General features: G+C 37.2%; 1 protein-coding gene and 1 pseudogene across 1 annotated transcript in view; both read right to left on the reverse strand.

Annotated features, from left to right (window-relative positions):
• Positions 1 to 24,035, reverse strand: part of NUBPL (NUBP iron-sulfur cluster assembly factor, mitochondrial) — a 223,074-nt gene that overhangs the window by 171,779 nt on the left and 27,260 nt on the right. Inside the window, exon 4 of the mRNA XM_006152388.3 lies at positions 4,381 to 4,471. Coding sequence (XP_006152450.1) covers positions 4,381 to 4,471 — 91 coding nt within the window. The remainder of the gene's footprint in view (positions 1 to 4,380; positions 4,472 to 24,035) is intronic.
• LOC106735262 (nucleolin pseudogene) lies at positions 2,286 to 3,010 on the reverse strand (annotated as a pseudogene).

Raw genomic sequence — 24,035 nt, forward strand, 5'->3', positions numbered from 1 at the left:
CTGGACTCCCATGTAGTTAACCACGGTTCAAGTCCCAGACCCGGCATGGCCATCCCCCCTGGGGGATGATTTCTCGCTTTCTGTCTCTCTGTCTCTCTCTGTCTGTCTGGCGAGCACACATGCCCTATAGCAAAAACCTCTCCAAAAAAAAAAAAAAACTTTCATTTTGTCCTAGATTTAAGGAAAATGAAAGTCCAATTAGAAACAAAAGAAATTATTCAATGTTATGCTCTTGTAATTAGAAATCAATTTAACAGACCAATTTCAAGTAATTTCACATAACAAAATCATTTTTCAAGAAAAATTACCAGTTTTCCCAACTCTTCTTTTTTCTCTTTTTAAGAGTTTTGGGTTTTTTAGGACTTTTTTAAAATTTATCCTAAAGTCACTGAAGCAAAAATCATAATAAAACATTCTGCTTTCCTTTACAATTCCCCAGTGGGAAAAATATATATATATTTTTAGAAAAACAATAATTTTGTGCATGGGATGAAACAATATAAATTCAAAACTTACAGCTATGGCTTAGCTCTATCACTCATCTCTTTAGAAAGTTTGTATGTGTTAGGCTGGAGGCCTGGGCAGCTTGGATGTAGGGGTTGGACACCACGCCCCAGTCAGCTGATGCAACCCAGATCTAGTCTGTCATCAGACCTGCGTTGCACTCAGATCTAACCCGGATGTAGCACACGCTACCCTACCCTACACTCTACCCTGCACTCGGCACCAGACTCTACATGGCACAGTACTCTGCTTTCCCCCTAAACCATTACCAAACATAGACTGTTTCTACCTCTGAGACATTCCCCATCCCTATAGCTTTAGAAAAATCACTAAACCCCTCCCTAGGGCATGACTTCTCTGGCTCTCTCTCTCTCTCCCTGTTGGACCAGCAAATTTCACCCAGGAGCGTCCCAATAAAGGCTCTACATTTCTATTTCTCCGGTGGTCAGCCCATTCCTTACAATATGAATATCCAGTCAAAATCAACCAACAAGAATATCTCCCTTGAAATGTTATTTCTACAACATTCCACAGGATGGCACACTTTCTTGGAATGTCCTCAAAAGGCTCTGTCAGTGAGGAAAAAAAAAAACAGAGTCCTTTCTTTCAAATGGAAAAGGGAAGATAGAGAAATTATTCAAACTTCATCTTCTTTCCATGTAGCTCATGGTCTCCTTCTCCTCCTCTGCCTCCTCAGAAGCAACCTCGCCCTCAAAAAACCTCCTCGGCCTCCACCACAACCCCTGAAGCCACCTTCACCCTTAGGCTTGGCCCAGTCCAAGGTAACTTTGTTCCCATCAATTTCACCATTTTCCATGGCCTCTTTGGCAGCTTTGACATCTTCCTCACTGTTGAAGTCTACAAAACCAAATCCTTTGGAGGATCCTGTTTCTTGGTCAGTAACTATCCTTCCACGAATAAAGCTGTCAAAAGACTCCTTTAGTGTCTCTTCAGTGGTATCCTCAGACAGACCTTGGACAAACAGAGTTTTGGAGGGCTGACTTCTTGTGTTAGATGATCCCTTGGATCCTTGCAACTCCAGCCTGATTGGTCTGCTTTCATTTTCTTTTTTATTTCACAATTTAAAGCTTCTTTAGCATCTTCAAATGAATCAAATTCTATAAATGCATACCCTTTAGATTTGCCATTTTAGTTCTGAGGCATGTTGATAAAAGTTGCCTTCTCAAATACTTCCTGAAGTGTTTCTTCAGTTGCACTGTAGGAGAGGCTGCTCAAAACCAGAGTCTTCAATTCACCACTCCAAGTGCTATCTTTCCATCTTTATAGTCTTGATTTTGACCTTTCTCTCCAGTGTAGTATAGGGAAATGAACCACCCACCAATCTCTGTTCCCTGCTTTTTTTTTTTTCCAAAAGTTTTATCTGTATCAGTTTCTGTCTTAAATTTAATATAAGCAATCCCTTTACTTTTTCATGGAATCTTCAAATACTTCTTTTAATTCATCCTGAGTGACTTTGTAAGGGAGATGTTTGGCCAAAAATGCTCTTGCATCTCCATCTTTCTTATTGTCTTTTCCTTTTGGTTTCTCTAGTTTAATTTCATTGCCAGAGAATTTTAAACCAGTGAGTTCCAAAGCTTTTTCTTGATCTCCAGCACATTCAAAGTTAACACAGGCAAACTTACTAAAGGTACCAATTCTGACATGCACAACAGCAAGATCATTTTTACCAAAACATCACTAATATCAGTTTTTAATTCAGGAATAGACTTATTATAGTTCAGGTTTCCAAGAAACAGATATAGTTGGTTCTGTGGCTTCCACTTTCTGTTTTCTTGGCCTCAGGAGCTGCTTACTGTTTGGTCATGTCCTTCGTTCGTTTTCCAGGAATTTCTTTGACAAGCTTTTCTTTCTCATCTTCCTCATCCTCATTATCTTCTTCATAATCCTCATCTTCATCATCCTCTTCATCTTCCTCTTCAGCCACAGTCTTGGCTTTCACAGGTGCAGCTTTTATAGGCGTTTTCTTTCCTTTGGCCAGTATGGTCTATGTAGTTTCTTCTTCAGACTCATCTTCCTCATCCTTATCTTCATTCTTATCCTCATCCTCATCTTCCTCTTTCTCCTCCTCTGAGGCTGGGGCAGCAGCTCCTACTTTCATCACTGCTGGTTCAAATTCATCCTCATCTCCATCCTCATCCTTATCATCTTCCTCACTGTCATCTTCCTCCTCACCACTATCTTCCTTCTTGGCATTCTTGCCATTCTTTGCTCCCTTTGCTAGAGTGGCAGCTCCCTTCTTACCAAGAGTTGCTACCAATGCTTTGCCTGGAGTGGCTCTCTTCTTGCCAGGTGTTGTGACTGCTTTGGATGGTGTAATTCTCTTCTTGGACAGTATTCCTGGGGTGACTGCTGCTTTCTTGGCAGTTGTGGCAACTGCAACCATTTTTGTTGGAGAAACTATCACCTTCTTGCTGAAGTCATGGCAGCCTTCTTAACTTTTTTCTTTTTTTTCTTTTTTGGAGAAGTTTTTGCTATAGGGCACATGCGCTCGCCAGACAGACAGAGACAGAGAGATAGAAAGCAAGAAATCACCAACCTGGGGGGATGGCCACGCTGCAATCCCTTCTCCCCCATTCTCCTCTCAGGATCTTGGGCACACATGCACACGGGCCTGGCGTGAGTTTAAGCCACCGGGTCCGGGACTTGAACCGCAGTCAACTACGTGGGAGTCCAGCGACATAGCCATTAAGCTAACTGCTGGTCCCGTTCTTGCCTTTTTTCTGAGGGATAATAACCTCTTCTCCATGGCTATCATCTTAATCTTCTGGCATTTCTTCATCCTGTTTTCTTCTACCTCCTTTGGAGGAGGAGCCATTTTTGGGGTGGGGCATGTCACCTTGATTTTTACCAGCCTTAGTGTGCTTCACCATGATGGCAGCTTATGATGGCAGTGTGTATGGTGGGCAGGTGGTACAGATGAGTTTTGAGGAACTCGAGTGATGTTGATGGTGGCTGTGAGCACTGAAGATCTTGCAGTGCTCAGTTGCCAAGAGATTTTTTTGCCTTAGGGCACATGCATTTTCACCAGAGAGAGAGAGAAACAGAGAGAGTGAGAGGGAAAGTGAGAAATCACCCCCGAGGGAGGATGGTCACACCACAATACCTTCTCCTCTATTCTTCTCCTAGGATTTTGGGAATACACACACACAGCATGAGTTTCAAGCCACTAGGTCTGAGACTCAAACTGTGGTTGGCCATATGGGTGTCCAGTGATGCAACCGCTACTCTTCAGTTTTGATTATAGCATTTCCTTGTTCTTAAATCTTTATATCTTTATTAGAAAATATAATGAGAATAGTAAATATTAAAATTTTATTCAAAAAATCACTTATGCATATTGATGGTAATGAAGAGGCTGGGGAGAGAACTCAATGTTTTGGAGATTTTTGTAAACACTTTAAGACAAATTTAACAAAAATCTGATTAAAGAAAATAGATTTCATCTCTGCTAACACAAATATATTTTCTATTCAAACATTCTCATACATCCACACTTGAAGCAAAAAAGATAGTGATGATCTACCATCTTGATCATTTATAATACTATGTGCCACAAACTGTTCTAAGTGCATTACATTTATATCAACCCTTTTCACAACTAGAACCCTGCTTTACATCTAGGAGGCCAAGGCACAAAGAAATTAAACAATTTACTCAATGTCACACAGTCAAATCTCAGCTCTGTCACTGACTTTGTGGCACAAAGTAAATATACATCACAGTCAAATCTCAGCTCTGTCACTGACTTTGTGGCACAAAGTAAATATACATCATATTGTGCACAATGTCAGATACACACTAGGTACTAAATAAGAGTGCAACTATTAAGGTAATACTCATCTCTTCTTTACTTACTCTGTGATAGTTCTGGATTTCCTTTCAGGTTCATCATCTTTGGAATTGAAGGGCCATATACATCCACATCTAACAAACCAATGGCTTTTGACTGTAAGAAAATAGAATTTACTTAAGATTATTCCCACTCTCCATCAAAGATAAAGCATACAGAAGAAGTAATCTAAGGAAAAGAAAATTTGCAAAATATTCCAAAATTATAACCTAAACTATCAAAGCAACACAGTAAAAGAGCATAAATTACTTAGGGTAAATAATTATTGACTTACTACTATCTTCTAGACTGACTAGAGAAATCTGCCCTTTATACTTCACATATTGCAGTTCAGTTTCCCACATAGTCTCAAGTAGGCTAAGACTTTTTTGCTATGAAATCATTTTCAGAACAAATTACATGCAAACTGTTAAAAAAAAATAAAAAACTTAAAATGGCAAACAAAAGTCCTGTGAGCTGAAGCATTAAGTTTTAGAAAGCCTTCTAACACACCAAAGAATACAAAATGAAAAAAGATCATGGAAACAAGGCCATAATATAGCAAGTGAGAAATTCTGATGCAGATCTGGCATAAATGAGATGGAAGTGCTAACAAGGATGTTGGCAGACATAAGATGAAGACAACCTCTTACATGCAAGTCACAGCTAAACACCCAAGGTCTTCTAAGGGATTCATAAACAACTAAAACTGTTTTCTTTGATAACCCTGCTGCTGAAGGGCAAAATATCCTGACTGGTCTCTGCTAGCTGCCAGTTAATCAACAGCTTAGCCAAGAAAAGGAAAACAAACTTTACTACTCTAAAAATATGTCTTTCTTTCTTGTTCTCCACCTCTTTTCTCTCTCTCTTGATAGATGAAATCAATCTCTTACTGGTTTTTGTCATTTGCAAGTAAACAGGATGATAACATTAACTATATGTCTTGGAGCAAGTCTCGTAATTTTCCTCCTGCTCTCCCCATTATCTTAGCAAGAAAAAATTTTAAATATCAAACAATCCCTCTTCTTCCATGTTATCTACCTACTTCCAGACACAAAATTATTTTGGGGGCAATGTTATCTGATTTTTATAAACATACAAAATAAACTCAACATTTATGTTCTTAACTTTACAGTGATGCAAATTACAGTTTTAAGAAAATCACTTAATATGTCTGTGTGACTCAGTATTCTTACAGAAAAAAATGGGATTGATATCTGCTCTATTAAAATTACAGCTTACTGCAAAATATATGAGAGGATAAAAAACACACTTTACCTTTTTAGTAGGATGATGGTATATAAAATTTAGGTTCAATATATTTAGGCATCAATTTTAAAATGGTAGAAACATTCAACAAGAAATGTTAAACTATTTAGCTCCTTTTTAAAACCACAGACAAAATAATTTAGTTAAATTAATATAGAATTAAATTTACTATGAATAACAACATTTTCAAATGAGAGGGTCTAAAACCTTTACAAACATTGCTAGTTGTTAATACTGTTAACTATGTGTGTCTGCTACGGGTCTAACTATCATCCTAGAATTTTACCTCTTCTCTGGATATTTTCTGTGATATCCATAAGAACTAAAAACTACCACAAAATAAAAATTAAAGGCCAGGCATGCACACTCTTGAATTTTTTTTTTTTTTTTTAAGTGGGCCCAGCGGGTCGTGTGGTGGTTAAGGCTACCACATGGCTGACCACAGTTTGAGTGCCAGATCTGGCTGCTTGCTTTTCCACCTTCCCTCTCACCTTCTCTGTTTCTTTCTGGTCAGATTTCAAAATAATAACTGATATCAGTTCTTCCACATTCTCTTATTCTCTTATCTATATCAATGTTGGTTTTACAATAACTTCATGAGGTTAGGTACCAATTTCAAAATGATCTTCTAAAAATGCTTATCAAGTAAAATAACTTAGTTTTTTAAGTTTATGTTTTCATGAAACAAGGATAACTAAGTGTTCTAACTAGTTAGTATAAGATTGCTGGGGTCAACTTGATCAATACTAGATCTTCAAGATTCCTTCAAATGTTAGGGAGAATATAACATCTATCCTGTCTTCTAGAAGAAGGCCAGACCTGTCTAAAGGTGAACTCTTGGCACCAAGGTCTAAGAAAAAGACGGAAAATCTGCCCTAACTTTTGCTGTGGTAGGAGTGGATTTTTACAAATATCTCGATGGGGCTAATATACCTTATCACATGAAAATAAAGGGGGAAAAGGAGATTATAAAATTTTTAGGTTCTTCTGCTTCCTAGAAAATGTAACTAAAAAAAAAAAAAAAAAAAAAATCTCCCCTTAAATGATCTTCTAAAAATGCTTATCAAGTAAAATAACTTAGTTTTTTAAGTTTATGTTTTCATGAAACAAGGATAACTAAGTGTTCTAACTAGTTAGTATAAGATTGCTGGGGTCAACTTGATCAATACTAGATCTTCAAGATTCCTTCAAATGTTAGGGAGAATATAACATCTATCCTGTCTTCTAGAAGAAGGCCAGACCTGTCTAAAGGTGAACTCTTGGCACCAAGGTCTAAGAAAAAGACGGAAAATCTGCCCTAACTTTTGCTGTGGTAGGAGTGGATTTTTACAAATATCTCGATGGGGCTAATATACCTTATCACATGAAAATAAAGGGGGAAAAGGAGATTATAAAATTTTTAGGTTCTTCTGCTTCCTAGAAAATGTAACAAAAAAAAAAAAAAAAAAAGAATCTCTCCTATTATTAGGTTCTCTGCATATACTCTAGAAATCTCAATTAGCCTCAATGATTGCATATATCAAAATGGACACAGAGGGAAGGAAAGTGTGGAGACTAGTAGAAAAAGACAGAGAGAAAAGAACACAGAGAGGGGTGAAGGAAGGGGAGGTGGGAGGAACAAAAGGATAGAGAAAGTGAATCAGCAATGTTATATTAAGACCCTGGATAAACGAGGCCTCTATAGTGAGCTCTACCAACAAATCAAAATCTCTAAAAACACCAACCCAAACCATCCAGACACCAAGACTTTCTCTGGTTATATCTCCCCATTGCTTAAATTCCTTCTAGGTACCAGGCATTCAGGTAGGCATTATATTCACCCTTATTCATGGCACTATTGCAAGGTGGTATTATCCCCTAACTTATCAATGAAAAAACTGGAAAATGACCATTTACGATTATATATTCTTTCATATAAAAAAGCTGGATAGGAAATTAAGCATAAAACACTTATATCATAAACTTCCACTAGAACTTAGATACTCAGAACTTAGAACACTTACTCAGATACTGAGCATACTTTTTCTTAAAAGGCCAAACAGTAAATAGGATTCTGTGGCAACTACTCAACACTACCACTGTAGCATCAAAACAGCTATAACCAGTATAGAAATGAACTGGCATGGCCATGTTCCAATAAATCTTTACAAAAAACAGTCAAGATTTGCTCCACAAGTCATAGTTTATCAACAATCAATTTAGAGAATAAACTTTGTGACCAAGTTATTCAATCACCAAAATGTAATTTTTGTAGGGCCAACCATATGCAGGACATAGTTATCTCTTTCAGTGTCAGGTGAGCTATCTCAGTAAAGATTTACTTCCTAATCCTTAATTAGCTAATTTTTAAAAAATAACAAAGAGTATACTTATCAGACAGTTTCACTGGAACTCAGTTCTTGTTTAGATTTTGTATATCATGATTTAAATCAGTGTCCAGAAACACCAAAACATATGCTAATTAAAGCACATCATACTTAGAATTGGCAGTTACCAGACTGGTTCAATTACCATTACTATAAAATTAAGCTTAGGGTCAGCACAGTGGCTTGATGGTTAAGGTGGATGGATCCCACAAGGTCAACTGCTTGGCTCAAAGTGCAGACTGGCAGCTTGAGGAAATGCAAAATGCATGTGTGCACATGACCCAAATAGTAACAGGATGCAGAGAGAAGGGGCTGTGGTATGATTATGCTCCATTGGGAGATGGCTTCTCCTTCTCTCTTTGCCCTTGTCTCTTTCTGGTGGGTACACACATTCTTTAGCAAATAAAAAAATAAAAAATAAAAAGCCTAAACAAAATTTCAAATCTTGAATATCTTAATATTCAAAGATCCCAAAGGAATTTCATTTGTTTTTCATAATTCTTCTTTTTTTCCTTTTTCTTTTTAGGTTTTGCCATAGAGTATGTGTGCTCACCAGAGAAAAAGACAGAGATAGACAAAGAGAGAGGGGAAGTGAGAAATCACTCTCCAGGGGGGATGGCCATGCTACAATCCCATCTCCTTCTTTCTTCTCCTCCTTGGAATTTGGTGCATGCATGCAAATGTGCTTGATGTGACTTTCAAGCCACGTCAGGTGTGAGACTTGCACCACAGTCAACCAAATGTGAATCCAGCACCTCAACCACTACGCCACCTGCTGGCCCTATTATTTTTAAATAGTCTATTTTAAGTATATAAATAGTCTTTCCATTTAAATTTACAGTTTTATACCATAGGAAAATAAATGAGCATGGTAGAAGGTTATAAATAAGTTTATGCAACTGCATATCTAACTAGCTAAGTCTTATGAATCCTTCCTACCTTATTCCTCCTATCATAATTACATTGAATCAAGAAAGTTTCAGTTAGTACTTTAATTTAGGAGAGTCTCAAAAGAATAAGCCCTATAAAAACCTTACCAAATGCACAACAGATGAAATAAAAAATTATTATTAGCAACAATTACTGTAAACTTACTACTGCAAAATGTGATTGTTATCTTTAATGTCACCATAAATTGAACCTAATACATTGGTATCAAATAATATACTCTTTTTCTGACTCTCCTACATTACTCAAAACCAAGCAGATGACATGAAACAAGAAAGATCAAACCCCAAAACACCATTTGGATTTTTAGATTACTTTCCTTATAATTATAACACTCTGTGAAAGCCATAAAAAGTGACAGAATTATTCAGAGCCATTATACTGCTCCATTACTACTGCCTGAAAGCTGCAATTTGAGAGCCTAGAAATCCTATTTTTTGTGTGTTGGATTTAAAAAGCACCAACAACAGTTTTGATACTGCTTTGTTCTTCCAGCAGAATTTATACTAAAGAAGACAATAAAGCTTCATGACATGTTTCTTTTATCCATGTTGTCTGCTAATAGAACCTATCAAAACAACATCTTAGAATGCTCCCACCCAATTATTTCTAAGTAAACATTCCTTTAAGACCTACCTAAAGATTGTCTTTTCCACAAAAATACCACACTAAGACTCCCATGATTCCCTGTACATTACATTCAATTTAATCTTGGAATGGCAGTTGGTATTTATTCAATTTAGAGTTGATCCAAGCCTTGTCCTCTCTTTTTGCCTACCTTTAAGACAAAAACTAAGACAAACTACGACAAAATACAATGTGTAAAATATTTGAAAGCTGGGACTAGCGGTTGGCATAATGGCTATGTCACTGGACTTCCATGTAGTCGACCACGGTTGAAGTCCTGGACCTGGTGGTTTAAACTCATGCTAGGCATGTGTGCGTGCATGCCCAGGATCCCGAGAGGAAAACGGAGGAGAAGGGATTGCAGCATGGCCATCACCCATGGGGGGATGATTTCTCACTTTCTGTCTCTGTGTGTGTGTGTGTGTGTGTGTGTGTGTTTCTGGTGAGTGCACACACCCTATAGCAAAAACCTCTCAAAAAAATTTAAATTAAAAGCTAAGGCTTTAAGGTATGGTAGAAAAAAGCTAACCAAAAGAAGTTAATTTTTAGATCAAATAATAAAAAGGTATTAATGCTCTTAGTAAGTGAAGTCGTCACATACAGAGGAAAAAAAAGTCTTTAACTGGTTATACTTACAAAATTCAGAAAAAGACACTAAACCCCTAAGAATAATAATCCTCTTCTTTGTGATATCAACTAGTCATTTGTTGCCAAAATCTAAGCCTAGGGACCTAAAAATCTTTCCCAAAACAGATAAAGTACTGCAGCAAATGCACTGAAAAACCAACATCAATTCCTTGAGGATGTCCTTAACTAAACTGCAATGCAGGAAAGAGCATTTACAATTCTGATAGGAGCTCTTCAAAAGAAAAGTAATCACAGGAATCAGACATGAACAGAGCACTCGATCCAGACTCAAATTTACAGCAGCCAATTCAGCTGGTTTTGAAACTCACAGCTCCATATTCACTGCCCTCTTCCTCTCAGTGACCCTTCTGGCACTGCCCTACTGAGGATTAAGGGTGCTTCTCAATCTCAAAAATATGGGATGGTGGAAAGCAATTTACTGAGGAAAAAAATCTACGAAAGGAAACACAAGTTGGTAAGAGCCAAATTAGGGAGGAAGGAGGAAAATAATCCAGAAAAACAAAATACTTCTGTGAGAAAGATTTGGCTAAATTATAGACAGAACCATATAATGAAATTCAAAGGATGTACAATAGTTTTGCCACCTTATGTTTTGAAAAGGAAACTAAGAATGAATACACTAAATGTAAAATTAGGATAACCGTTCTCTTCTAACTCACAAATTCAGCTACTGCCTTGAATAATGTGAGAGAATGAATTTCTGGCAGCAAACTACATTTTACTGAAAGAAATTTAATAGGTTGGCCAAAGGGTACCAAGAAGGAAACAACCAGCCAATAGCTTTTTTAAAGCTTTTCAAAACAAAATTGCTACTGTTTCTAACTGCAAATCTCTGAGCATGTTGTGCATGATGCTTTCCACCTTAAATCATGCAAAAAGTACAGAAAGAAAAACACTTTGGGCTTTTTACTTATCTGGAGATTATCTTAACACAGTATTTTATTTATTTTGTTGTGTAGTATATATATGTGTGTGTGTGTGTGTGTGTGTGTGTGTGTGTGTATGTCTGTGTATCTGTGTGCTTGTACAGGAGAAGGAAGAACAGGTAAAGAAAAACTCTAATAGAAGATTGGGTCCAGGATCTACTTTAATATATTTTTCTTTCCTCTAGTATGCATTTCATTTTTTCTTCTTTTACAAAAACCACTTTATCTTTCATTTTAATATTTGATGTTAAGTTCCTTATTCAATATACTGAATTATTCTTATAAAAGATACCATATGGGTTGGCACATCTCAAGCAAATTAATATTATTAATGTATTTGGTGGTTTTCCATTAGCAAACATAACTACTTTATATTTTTTATAAAATGTATGAACCTTGATGATTTAGATGATCTACTTAATCACAGATGACTTCTATAATAGATCATGAGTGAAATAAACAATTATATTGTAGTCAATGTACAACTATATCAAATTAAAAATAAAGTTCAAATCCTATAGAAAATGCTCACGGCAATATAATTATTATTATCTACAAATGAAGCTATAAAAAATATTACCAAAGTCCAGGTAATTTACATTTATGATATTAAATTGTAATTGCAATATATGATAATGGGTAGTTAGAAGAGTCATGATGTATTTTTCTATGTGCTTCTATGCAAACTGCGTCATGACTTTTCTGATGACTGAATACTTTTTAAATATCTTTGTAAGTTATCTTGAATGCAATAATTTTTCAGTTGCAGACAGAGAAAGAGCATTCACCAGAGAGAGAAAAAAGGATCTCAATACAGCATTGTTGTGCTACAATCCTTTTCCTTCTGTTCCTCCTTCCTGTCAGTGTTTTGTGCCCGCACACATGCATACAGTGTGTTTTTCAAGTTGCTAGACCAGGATTCAAACCACAGTTGGCCATGTAGGAGATGGATCCTTTAAATATTACACTATGGAGCTGTCCTGATGCAATATTTAAAATACGGATCAATAATAGATTTTTAAAAAATTAACACCTTACTCAAAGTTCAAAAATAGTTATCTATTAAGTCCACTGCCAACCAATATAAATTTTTTTGGATATATGAAAATAAATGTTACTTAATACCTAGATGAATACTATTTTTCTTTAATAACTAATATATTAAAGGTATGGTAGAATGCATGATGAAGCAAACTAGTATTTGTATCACTTAATAAATGGGTCAATTATGGATAAATTACTAACCCCACTAAGCCTCAGTTTTCCTTTATTTTTTTAAAGAATCATTTATTTTATTTTATCATTATTTTTCATTTTTAATTTGCTACAGGACACATACACTCACCAGAGAAAGGTGAGGGGAGTGAAAAAGCAAGCCACCAGGTCCAGGACTCAAATTATGGTTGGAATGTGGGAGTCCACTGCCTTAACTGCCATGCTACCTGCTGGCCTCAAGCCTAAATTTTCTTATCTGTACAGTAAAGATTAAGGAAACATCTACTTAAAAAAAAAAAAAAAAAAAGACACTTCAGACAAAAGAGAGCTTTACCTTAAGGAATTTTTGTGAAGATTAACAGAGCTGTGTGAATTTGTGAAAGTTAAATAGCTAACAATTGTATAGTACCATGTGCCAGGCACTTCCTACACACTTTAAAATGTTAATTTAGGGACCAGCAGTTAGCGTAATGGCTATGTTGCTGGACTCACAAATAGTCGACCGTGGTTCGAGTCCTGGACCTGGTGGCTTAAACTCACGCCGGATGCATGTGCGTGCGTACCCAAGATCCCAAGAGGAGAATGGAGGAGAAGGGATTGCAGCGTGGCCATCCCCCTGGGAGGTGATTTCTTGTTTTCTGTCTCTCTGTCTCTCTCTGTCTGGTGAGCACACGCGCCCTATAGCAAAAACATCTCAAAAAAAAAAAAAGTTAATTTATTTAATCCTCACAACAGCTCCATGAGGTAGATACACAATAACTTCTTGTAGGTCTACAAGAAACAGGGCATACATGGTTAGTAACTTGTCCACGGTCAGGAAGATGTAACTGCAGGAAAAAGAATAGGAACCAAGGCAGTCTGCCTTCAGAGTTCTGCAGAGAGCCACTAAATCTTGCTGCCTCTCTCTCTCAAATTCCTATTACAAAGTAATTACTCAATGTTAGTGTCTTTTTCCCTTCCAAGAAGACCTCTTATGCACTGAAAGAAGAAAAATAAGCATTCAAATAGTTATTTACAACACAAAACAACCATCCAAAATATATCAATAATAATTCTAATTATTAACTCAGGCAACAACATAAGTTTTAAGAATAAAATGATACTTAATGTGCACTTCCTAGATTTTTGAAAGATTTCCTTTATTTTATTTATCATTATTGTTAACTTTCCTTGTTAATTTGACCAGAATGGGACAGAGAGAGAGAGAGAGAGAGAGAGAGAAAGTGAGAAAGCAAGCCACCAGGTCCAGGACTTGAACCTTAGTCAGCCATCTGGGAGTCCAGCGCCTTTAACCACTACATCACTTGCCGGCCCCTTAATGTGTACTTATTACTTTTAAATGAATTGATACTGTCTGTTTTTGCTTGTTTAAGAGTAAGAATCATGTCTAGTTCAAGGTTTTATATGAGATCACTATGAAAAATAACCTGTATCAAATACTAAGTAACATTTTACAGAAATTAGACTTACAGGTTTAGGTGTATTGGCCAAATTTTTTGAAAATAGCCTATATAAATTACACAAAACAGACATAACCAAAAATGCAGTTAAAAAATAAAGACTCATGGGAACCAGCAATTAGCATAATGGCTATGTCGCTGGACTCCTACGTAGTTGACCGCGGTTCGCATCCCAGACCCGGTGGCTTAGAACTCATGCCGGGCATGTGTGCATGCGTGCCCAAGATCCTGAGAGGAGAATGAAGAAGGGATTGCGGCATGACCATTTCCCCTGGGGGGTGATTTCTCACTTTCTGTCTCTATGTCTCTCTCTGCCTGTCTGGCGAGCGCACATGCCCTATAGCAAAAACCTCTCCAAAAAAAAAGTAAAAATAAATAAATAAATAAAGATTCATATGCTCAAGCCTAGAAGACAACTGACTAGGCCAAAGGAAATCAACTACTGATTACAACAGATACTAAGCAGCAAGAGAAGCAGTTTATTATATTCTGCTTATTTTCTTTTTGTTATAATTATACAAGGTGTTCAGAGTCTGTAAATTCAAATGTCAGAAAAACTTTAAAAAGAATAAATCAAAAGCTCTGTACTTTCTAATAGGCCAACGCAAAACCGTAGCCAATTATTTAATCTTTGTTGTGTACCAGGCATTATGCTAGTAGTGGTATGTATTTAACATCTCTATATTTCACAAAAGCTCTGCAGAATAGCTATATTATTATTAATATTCTTACATATTTCACAGATGAGAAAACTGAGCTTTGACAGGTCAGTTGCCTTGCTGAAGTTCACATAGTTAATAAGTGAAGAGTTGGGATACAAGTTCAGATTTATCTGAATCCAAAGTCCACACTTCTCTACCAAAAAGTACCCAAACCTAGATATGTATCAGAATCACCTGGGGAACTTGTTAACAAAATAAATGGTCAAACTCAAGACCTAAAAATACCAATTCCCAGAGATCCTGATTTATTTAACAAGCTCCCAGGTGATTCTTATTAAGCAGCAAGCTGGCACTGGTCCTCAAGTAGCATTTAAAACCCACCTCCAGCCGCCTCCTCAATCTTCCATTAGGTTAACTGATTAGAAAGTGAGATTGTAGCGTCCCATGCATCAAGCTTCAGATTCAAGTAAGTGATATTAATAAAGTAAGGACCCAATTCAATTTTAGATTGGGAAGTTCATTTTGGTAAATAGCATCACCATCTTTTCATTCACCACCCAAACCTGGCATCATCTCCCAGTACCTCACTTGCTTCTAATCTGTCTCTTAAACTCTCTCCCTTTACCTTTTATTCCCAATAACTTTTTTCTTTATTCATTATAAAACACATGTACACACACACAGGAATGAGAGAAATTAATACCTCCCACAGTGTCCGGTTATGCAGAGATTCCCACTCCTGCAGTCCTCCAGGACGTCAGATCTCGGACACACATACATGCCCCAGCATGGTTTTCAGGCTGCTGGAAATTTGAACCGCAGGCCCTACGTGGGATCCAGCTTCTCATAAGCAGTGAGGTATCACTACACTACGGAGCCGGCCCTCCCTTTGCCTTTTTACAACGTGAGGACGTTACCATCTGTGGACAACTAGGCCCTTCCTTTGCCGTTTTACAGCTAGGTAAAACAGGCAGAGTTCACCTCTACTATAAAGGTGGAAAATGTCCTGTTCTACGCTTTCCCTCCCTTGCAGCCAAAACATGATCATGATATCCAGACCTAGCCAGTGAAGTTAGTGGAGTGCTCAGTGAAGTAGGGAACACACTTATCTTTCTCTTTGTGATTGGGTGACGCAGCCATCTCAAGATCATAATGATTACACCAAGAAAAATCTAAAAATGCCACTCCACAGCCCTGACTAATACAGTTGAGCTACTTTTTAACCAACTTTATAACTGCCACACTTCTAGTTACGTGACATAATAAATTCATACTTTTAAGTCATTTTAGTTGATAATTCAACTCGCCCTCTGGTTATTGCAGCGTTCCCATGCCTCTAATACGTCTAATTTGTTCCTCAACATCACCATAAATCTTACTTTTCAAATACATACGTTTTTATCCTGAAATGCACACTAGTAGAAGACTTTCTAAGCCATCCCACATATGAAAGCCATGCACACTACTTCTCATTCCAAATACCTTGTAATTTCTTGCTACTACAATTTTGGTCTTCTTTTCTGCTATTTTTCTACTTGCCAAAATGCCACCTAGCCTTCAAGTATCGCCTTTGAAAAACTAGAATTAATTTCTCTCTGTCCCTGTGTTAACATACTATTCATACTCACCAACTGCTGCCTTTGCCAATTCTTCCTTATATATAAATAAATGTGTATCTGTATTCCCCATAGGCTTTGTGAAGTAACACTCATGGGTAAACACAGTTTCTAGTAGAAGATGGTTCTTAAGATTATTCAAATGAATTTGTCCATAATTGTTTAGACGTCCTTAATTAGTTACTTTGGACCAAAGGGATGGTGACTATATTTGTAAGGAAAAAAAAAAAGACTGTAACAATAACAACTGAGGCATTTGAGAAAATGTGGGGGGTACCTCAAACCTCAGTGAATTTAAGGTACAAAATATGGAGCCGACAGGTGGCATAATGGTTAAGGGAGCCAGACTCCCACATGGCTGACCGCAGTTCAAGTACCAGACCTGGTAGCTTACTTTCTCTCTCCCTGCCCCTCTCTCTCTCCTCTCTCTCACTCTCACTCTTGCTCTCAATCTCACTCTGTCCCTCTCTGGTCAAAATAAAATAAATAAATTTAAATAAAATATTCTTTTAAAAAAAGGTACAAAATTTTAGGTCATTGAAAAAGTCATGATGTATTTTTCATTTTAATCATTCATTAGTTTTTAAATGAGAATCAAAAAGACAATGTAAACGTATAAATGCTTAAAACATTTACATGCACATGCCAACTCATCTCTACTCTCTTATAATTAAAGTGATTTCTTAAATTTTACATCAGCCAGTAAACTGTGCAGCTTCAATTTTATCATTTTAGTCCAATAGAAACACTGTTGGGAAATGCAAACAAAAACCATGAGAGGGCAGCTGGCAAAATGGCTATGTAGCTGGACTCCCATGTATTTGACTACGGTTTGAGTCCAGGACCCAGTGACTTAAACTCACACCAGGCGCGTGTGCATGAGTGCCCAAGATCCCGAGAGGAGAATGGAGGAGAAGAGACTGCGGCATGGCCATCCCTCCTGGAGGGTGATTTCTCACTTTCTGTCTCTCTGGCAAGTGTACACACCCTATAGCAAAAACCTCTTAAGAAAAAAAAAAATGGCAGTATCATTTCACATTCACAAGGATGACTATAACCAAAATGACAGAAAATAAATGTACTGACAAAAATATGGAAAAACTGGAATCTCCATATACTGCTAGTGGGAACAGAAGGAGAGGCATTGTATGTCCCCACCTAATATATAACGAGTGTCCGCAGTCTATGACTGAAACTAATTGACTAAAGGATATAGAAACACAGTATATAGATGTAAATACCAGATATAGTGTACGTGAAAGAGGAGGGTCTGAGGAAAGACATTTAGAAGAAAAATAGGGAGGCAAAGCAAAGCATTAATGGCACAAAGAAATGTGGTATTATCTGTTGAAGATATTTTGTTGTTTTATCAACTGTACTAGGGAGAAATGTTCACCTGTTGAAATATCCATTTTGTAAGCCAAATAATAATGTGATTGAATGTATAAAAGAAAATGAAATAAAAAAATGAATTTTCCTATCCTGAATACACTGAATACTAGCCCAATCAAAGATGTTACTACACCTATTATCTTCAACAGATAATTTTCCATTTTGTGTTTCTTTTAATGTCATGTAATAACATATGTCAATACTTAGAAGACCTGCATAACTCAGTAGACCAACATTTTCCAAAAGACCCATGCATGGTGTAAAAAGTCACAGATGGGTGAAAAATCTATTTAACATGAAATAGATTTTTAAGGTGCAGAGTACAAATTGTTAATTGATGATAGCTTAAGATTCCAGTTTGCAACTAACTTATTATAAACTACCACTTGTTACATTTGGGTAGAATATCGAAGGAAAACATCCACAAATTTCTGAAAAGATTAAGAGTTTTCCTCTCTTTTTCAGCTACGTATCTAGGTGAGGTCATATTCTCTTCATGGACTTCAATCAAAACAAGGTATTGCAATGGATCAGATCTTGAAGAATGTGTAAGAATCCATCTATCTTCTATTAAGCCACAAACTGAAGATATAAAATAATGTCACTCTCTAAAGTTTCTTATGGAAATATAGTTGTTTTAATTTAAAAATATGGCAAAGTGGCAATGTAAATAGACCCACATGGGAAGGGCCCTCAAGTACCAACCCTTACATACCAGGTATGTGTGTATACAGAGAGGTGCTGAGATAATATCTGGACTGGCTGAGGCTAGGTGTCTATCATGTCATGAAGTTTCTGGTTAAGAAATTAATTTCTCTCTCTCTTTCTCTCTCTCTCTCTAAAGAATTTTTTTAAAAATATGTATGAAACATGTGCTATTATTCTTACTATTTTTAAATGAATTAATAAACATTAGAAATTGTTTTCTCAAAAGAAAAAAATGGTATAGCCAAGTTTCCATATGACCCAGTAATTCTATTGGTACATGCAAGGGGACTTCAAAAAGTTCATGGAAAAATGAAATTAAAGTATGAGCTTATTTTAGTGCAAAATAAATTTGCAATCCATGCATAGTCTCTTTGTCAACATTTTATAGACCTCTTACATATACACAAGAGAACTAAAACATATGTACATAAAAAATTTGTACACAAATGGTTGTAGCACCATTACTCATAATAGCCAAAAAGTAAAAAAAAAAAAATCAAATGTCCATCAACTAATTAAATGGATAAAAAGAATGTGGTATATCCATATAATTAAATATTATTCATACTATCCAATGTGATCTACTGTCGCTTCAAATGACGACGCTGACAAGGTCTTCTCCGGAACGCTTTATTACCCCAGGCTTCTTACAGTCTTCTTCCTTCTCCCTCCTTCTTTCTCCCCAGCCTTCTTCTCTCTCAGCCCACCCGGGCTCCCTATATATCCGTCCCGCGAACCAGTCCTCTTTTGCCACCAGGCAAGCACTGATAGGCTGAGGCAGTGCCTACGCGTTCCGGAACAAGAACGATAACCAAATATGGGCTTGTTTATGTAGAGGTCTGGGTGCTCTCGGCGCCATGTTAGGGCGGGGGCGCTCCACAATCTACAGATTCAATACAACACTTATCAAAATACCAATGACATTCTTCACAGATATAGGAAAAAATTCATAAAGTTAGTATGGAATCACAAAAGACCTTGACTAGCTAAAGCAATCCTGGGCAAAAATGAACAAAGCCAGAGACATCACACTATAAGACTTCAAGATATACCACAAAGCTAGAGTAACTAAAAAGCAAGGTACTAGCATAAAAATAGACATAAACACCAATAAAACAGAACACAGAATACAGATATAAATCCACAAACATACAGCCAAACAATTTTCAAAAAAAGGTGCCAAGAACATTCACTGGGAAAAGGAAAGTCTCTTCAATAAGGAGTGCTAGGAAAATTAAATATCCATATGTAAAAAAAGAAACTCCATTCTATTTCTCACCAGATACAGATACAAAAACAAACAAAGAACCTCAAAATGGATTAAAGTCTTAAATGTAAGACCCCTTACTCTCTTTCTACCATGTGATGATACAAGAAGTCAACCAGCAAACCAAGGAGCAGGCCCTCAACCAGACACTGGATCTACCAACACCTTAACCTGGGACTTCCCGTCCTCCAGAATGTAAGAAATAAATGTTCACTAACTAAGATACCCAGTCTATACTAATTTACTATAGCAGTCCAATGGAAAATAATCCCATTTATTGGGACCAGCAGTTAGCGTAATGGCTATGTCGCTGGATTCCCATGTAGCCGACCACGGTTCGCATCCCAGACCCGGTGGCTTAAAACCCATGCCAGGAGCATATATGTGTGTGCCCAAGATCCCGAGAGGAGAATGGAGGAGAAGGGATTGCGGCGTGGCCATCCTCCCTGGGGAGTGATTTCTCGCTTTCTGTCTCTCTGTCTCTGTCTGTCTGGCGAGCGCACATGCCCTATGGCAAAAACCTCTCCCCCCCCCCAAAAAAAAAAAGAAAAAGAAAATAATCCCATTTATATGGAATGTCCAAAGTAAGCAATTATAGAGACAGAAAGTAGATCACTGATTGCCTAAAGCTGGGATACATAGGGGAATTAAGGCATACTGGCTAAAGGGATGGGGTTTCTTTTTAGGATAATAAAAAAATGCTCTAAAATTAATGATAAGGGATATAAAAACCTGAGGATATACTAAAAGCTACCAAATTATGGTTTCAAATAGATTAACTGTATTATATGTAAATTATAGCTCAGTAAAACTAGTCAATTATGACAATTATAAAACTTTAAGCAAAGACAAACTACTTATTAGTAGGAAAAATAGTACAAGCTCACAAGTATTATTCTTTTCTGTCTTAAAAGATGTCTGAAAAAGTTAAAGACATTTGTGAATTTTCATAAGCAGGATCAACTGTGCATACTGAACTTAAAAAATATGCAAGTTATTTTTCAAATTCATTGGAAAAATGTATCTAACTGACATCAACTCAGTTGTACAGTCAAGAAATGAAATGGATATAATCCAGAGACCTTTTCCTCTCCTTTCTAATAGGTAATCCATAATAAAGACCTATGAATTTTACCTTGTACTCCATCTAGAGTGCCAATACCTCAGTCCAATATTATCGCCATGCCCTCCTGCTGATATTGTTGTAATAACCTAAACTAGTCTCACTTGTCCACTCTAATACCCCATCAATTCTCCATACAACAACAAAGTAATTTTTAAGTAGATCTGATCATGATCATACCCTGCTTAAAAAGTGCTTCCCAGGCCAGCAGGTGACATAGTGGTTAAGGTGCTGGATTCCCACATGGTTGACCACAGTTCGAGTCCTGGACCTAGCAGCTTGAAAATCACACTGGTGCAAGTACATGCATGCCCAAAATCCCAAGAGAAGATTGGAGGAGAAGGGATTGTGGCATGGTCATCCCCCCTAGGAAGGTGATTTCTCACTTTCCCTCTCAATGACTCTGTCTGTCTGTCTCAGGTAAGTGCACACACCCTATGGCAAAAACTTTAAAAAACAGTGCTTCCCATTTAGGCATGGAGTGAAATCACATGAAATCACATGACTGATTGCAAGGTTCAAGTCCTGGACCCAGTGGCTTGAAAATCACATTGAGCACATGTGCATGCATGCCCAAAATCCTGAGAGGAGAATAGAGAAGGGACTATGTAGTAGTCATCCCTGCTTCGGGGTAATTTGTCACTTTCTCTCTGTCACTGTTTCTCTCTGGCAAGTGTAAATGCCCTTAGCAAAAACTTAAAAAAAAGAAATTGCTTCCTATTGTTCTTAGGATAAACTCCAAAATTCTTTGCATGACCTCCAAGGCTTTTGTTACTCTCTCTCACAATGACTGCCACCTCACTGGTCTTCATTAGCTACCTCCACCTCCCCATGCTCCTTTACATTCAGGATTTTCTGGCACAAAGGTCCGAGCTCTCTGACAGCTTTCATTCTAATGAGGAGAGGAGACAAGAAAGGAGATAAACAATAAACAAACAAGAATTTGAGGAAATAATAATGATTAACATTAAAAATAAATAAAACAGAGGAACAGTTGTAGGAAGGCAGATGTAAATGGTATTACTCCCTGGGGGAAGTCCCTCAGCCCTCAGATTTGGATCAGTATCCTATTATATACTTTCCTGACAACAGTATTTCTCCTTTGTGGCTCTTATCAAAGATATAAATAACTTGGACCGTCTTAGCCACGATTCTAGCCTAATTAATAGACATTCTTTAAAGTAATACTTTGGGTTTTCCAGTTTCACAAACTAAATCATAAAACCACAGGCTGTGTGAAATAACTGGCTAAACTACCCCACCCATCTCTGCCAGAGCCAAAACCAACAATCACCAAGAGAAATGAGAGGGTGTCTGTCCCATCCCTGCTCATGAGTCTCAGCAAAGCCCTCTCTGCCACCTTTGATTTACTACTGCCTATGTCATATCTTCTGCAATGTTTCATAGACACGCACTTAAACAACAGCTGGCTTCCATCCTCCCTATCTAATCATGTACAAAAATAAAATATCATTTATATTATCACAATCATTTCCATGGCAAATATGAAAATGTCAGAGCTCTAACTCAAGGACTACAAGGAAAAGCAGCAGCCTGGCAGGCAATTTGTCAGAGGCAGATGTTAGCTACTCAAGTTCCCCTAATAGGACTTATTTCCCAGTGAGTCTATAGTCTTATCCTGACTTCAACTTCCTTCTTTAAAAAACGATAGTTGACGAACTCTCTAAAGTCTCAAATGTTCCTTTTTCTTTTAATTATAACACCTTTTAGTAACATGAAACCAAATTCCTTTTTTCTTCCATTATAAAAACAATTTATACTATTAGACTACTTTGGAAAAGGTTTGATGCTTAAAGCAAGTGAGTACTACTTAGAATAAGGAAAATTCTTTTAAAAGAACTGGTATTCACAAGCTCCATGGTATGACCATTGTAAAGGCAAAATTAGGAGCTAATGAAGCGGAGCAATTCTCATTAAGTGGAGGGAAAATGAGTGAATATTAAGACTTGCCTCTTAAGTACATGGTCAAATGCCTATGAACCACAGTGTCTAGAAGGTTCTACCCCAGTATTGCTGTAAACATCCTTCTCGTTCCAAATATTTCCTCCACCCCCACTTCACCCCACCAAAGTGGTGTGATCCTTCTTTTGAAACTTAATCCTTTGGAAAAGAAAAGAGACCAGTAATATAACTAAAAGCCTCTTTGCTGTAAAGGGAAAAGAAAAAAGGACGCACATTTTCCCCCAAATGTCTCCCCTGGATAGGTGCCACCCTTAGTCATGCACAGCTGGTGTTTGTTCATTAAAATACTCCATTCATAAACCAGACCCCTCTGTCCTATAATTACTGACATCTTACTTTTCAAATTGTCCCTAACATGATAAAAATTCTATTCTGTATAGCTTTTAGACAAAATTGTTCTAGTCATAGAACATAGTCTAGTCATTTCATACACACACACACACACACACACACACACACACTAAATGCCTAAAATAAAAAAAGCTTACTACTATTTTAATCCAAAAATGGGAACTGGCTAACACAATATCAAGCAAACGACTGCTTAAAACCAATGTGCTATACCCATTAAAACATTTAAAACTGTGCCCGCAGATGGCATGAAGGTTAAGGTGGCTGGATTCCCACATGACAACGACTGCAGTTCGCGTCCTGGGCAACACTTTAAAAAAAAATAAAATTAAACCAATGTCAGACCAGCTGGTGGTATGTGTTAAGGTGACGGGATACCATGTGGCAGTTTGAGCCACAACCTAGCAGCTTGAAAATCATGCTGGACGCATGTGTGTGCATGCCCAAAATACCAAGAGGAGATAGAGAAGGGATTGCAGCATGGCCGCCACGATTCTAGCCTAATTAATAGACATTCTTTAAAGTAATACTTTGGGTTTTCCAGTTTCACAAACTAAATCATAAAACCACAGGCTGTGTGAAATAACTGGCTAAACTACCCCACCCATCTCTGCCAGAGCCAAAACCAACAATCACCAAGAGAAATGAGAGGGTGTCTGTCCCATCCCTGCTCATGAGTCTCAGCAAAGCCCTCTCTGCCACCTTTGATTTACTACTGCCTATGTCATATCTTCTGCAATGTTTCATAGACACGCACTTAAACAACAGCTGGCTTCCATCCTCCCTATCTAATCATGTACAAAAATAAAATATCATTTATATTATCACAATCATTTCCATGGCAAATATGAAAATGTCAGAGCTCTAACTCAAGGACTACAAGGAAAAGCAGCAGCCTGGCAGGCAATTTGTCAGAGGCAGATGTTAGCTACTCAAGTTCCCCTAATAGGACTTATTTCCCAGTGAGTCTATAGTCTTATCCTGACTTCAACTTCCTTCTTTAAAAAACGATAGTTGACGAACTCTCTAAAGTCTCAAATGTTCCTTTTTCTTTTAATTATAACACCTTTTAGTAACATGAAACCAAATTCCTTTTTTCTTCCATTATAAAAACAATTTA

This window comes from Tupaia chinensis, unplaced genomic scaffold (genome assembly GCF_000334495.1).
Source record: "Tupaia chinensis unplaced genomic scaffold, TupChi_1.0 Scaffold000350_1, whole genome shotgun sequence".
Lineage (NCBI taxonomy): Eukaryota > Metazoa > Chordata > Mammalia > Scandentia > Tupaiidae > Tupaia > Tupaia belangeri.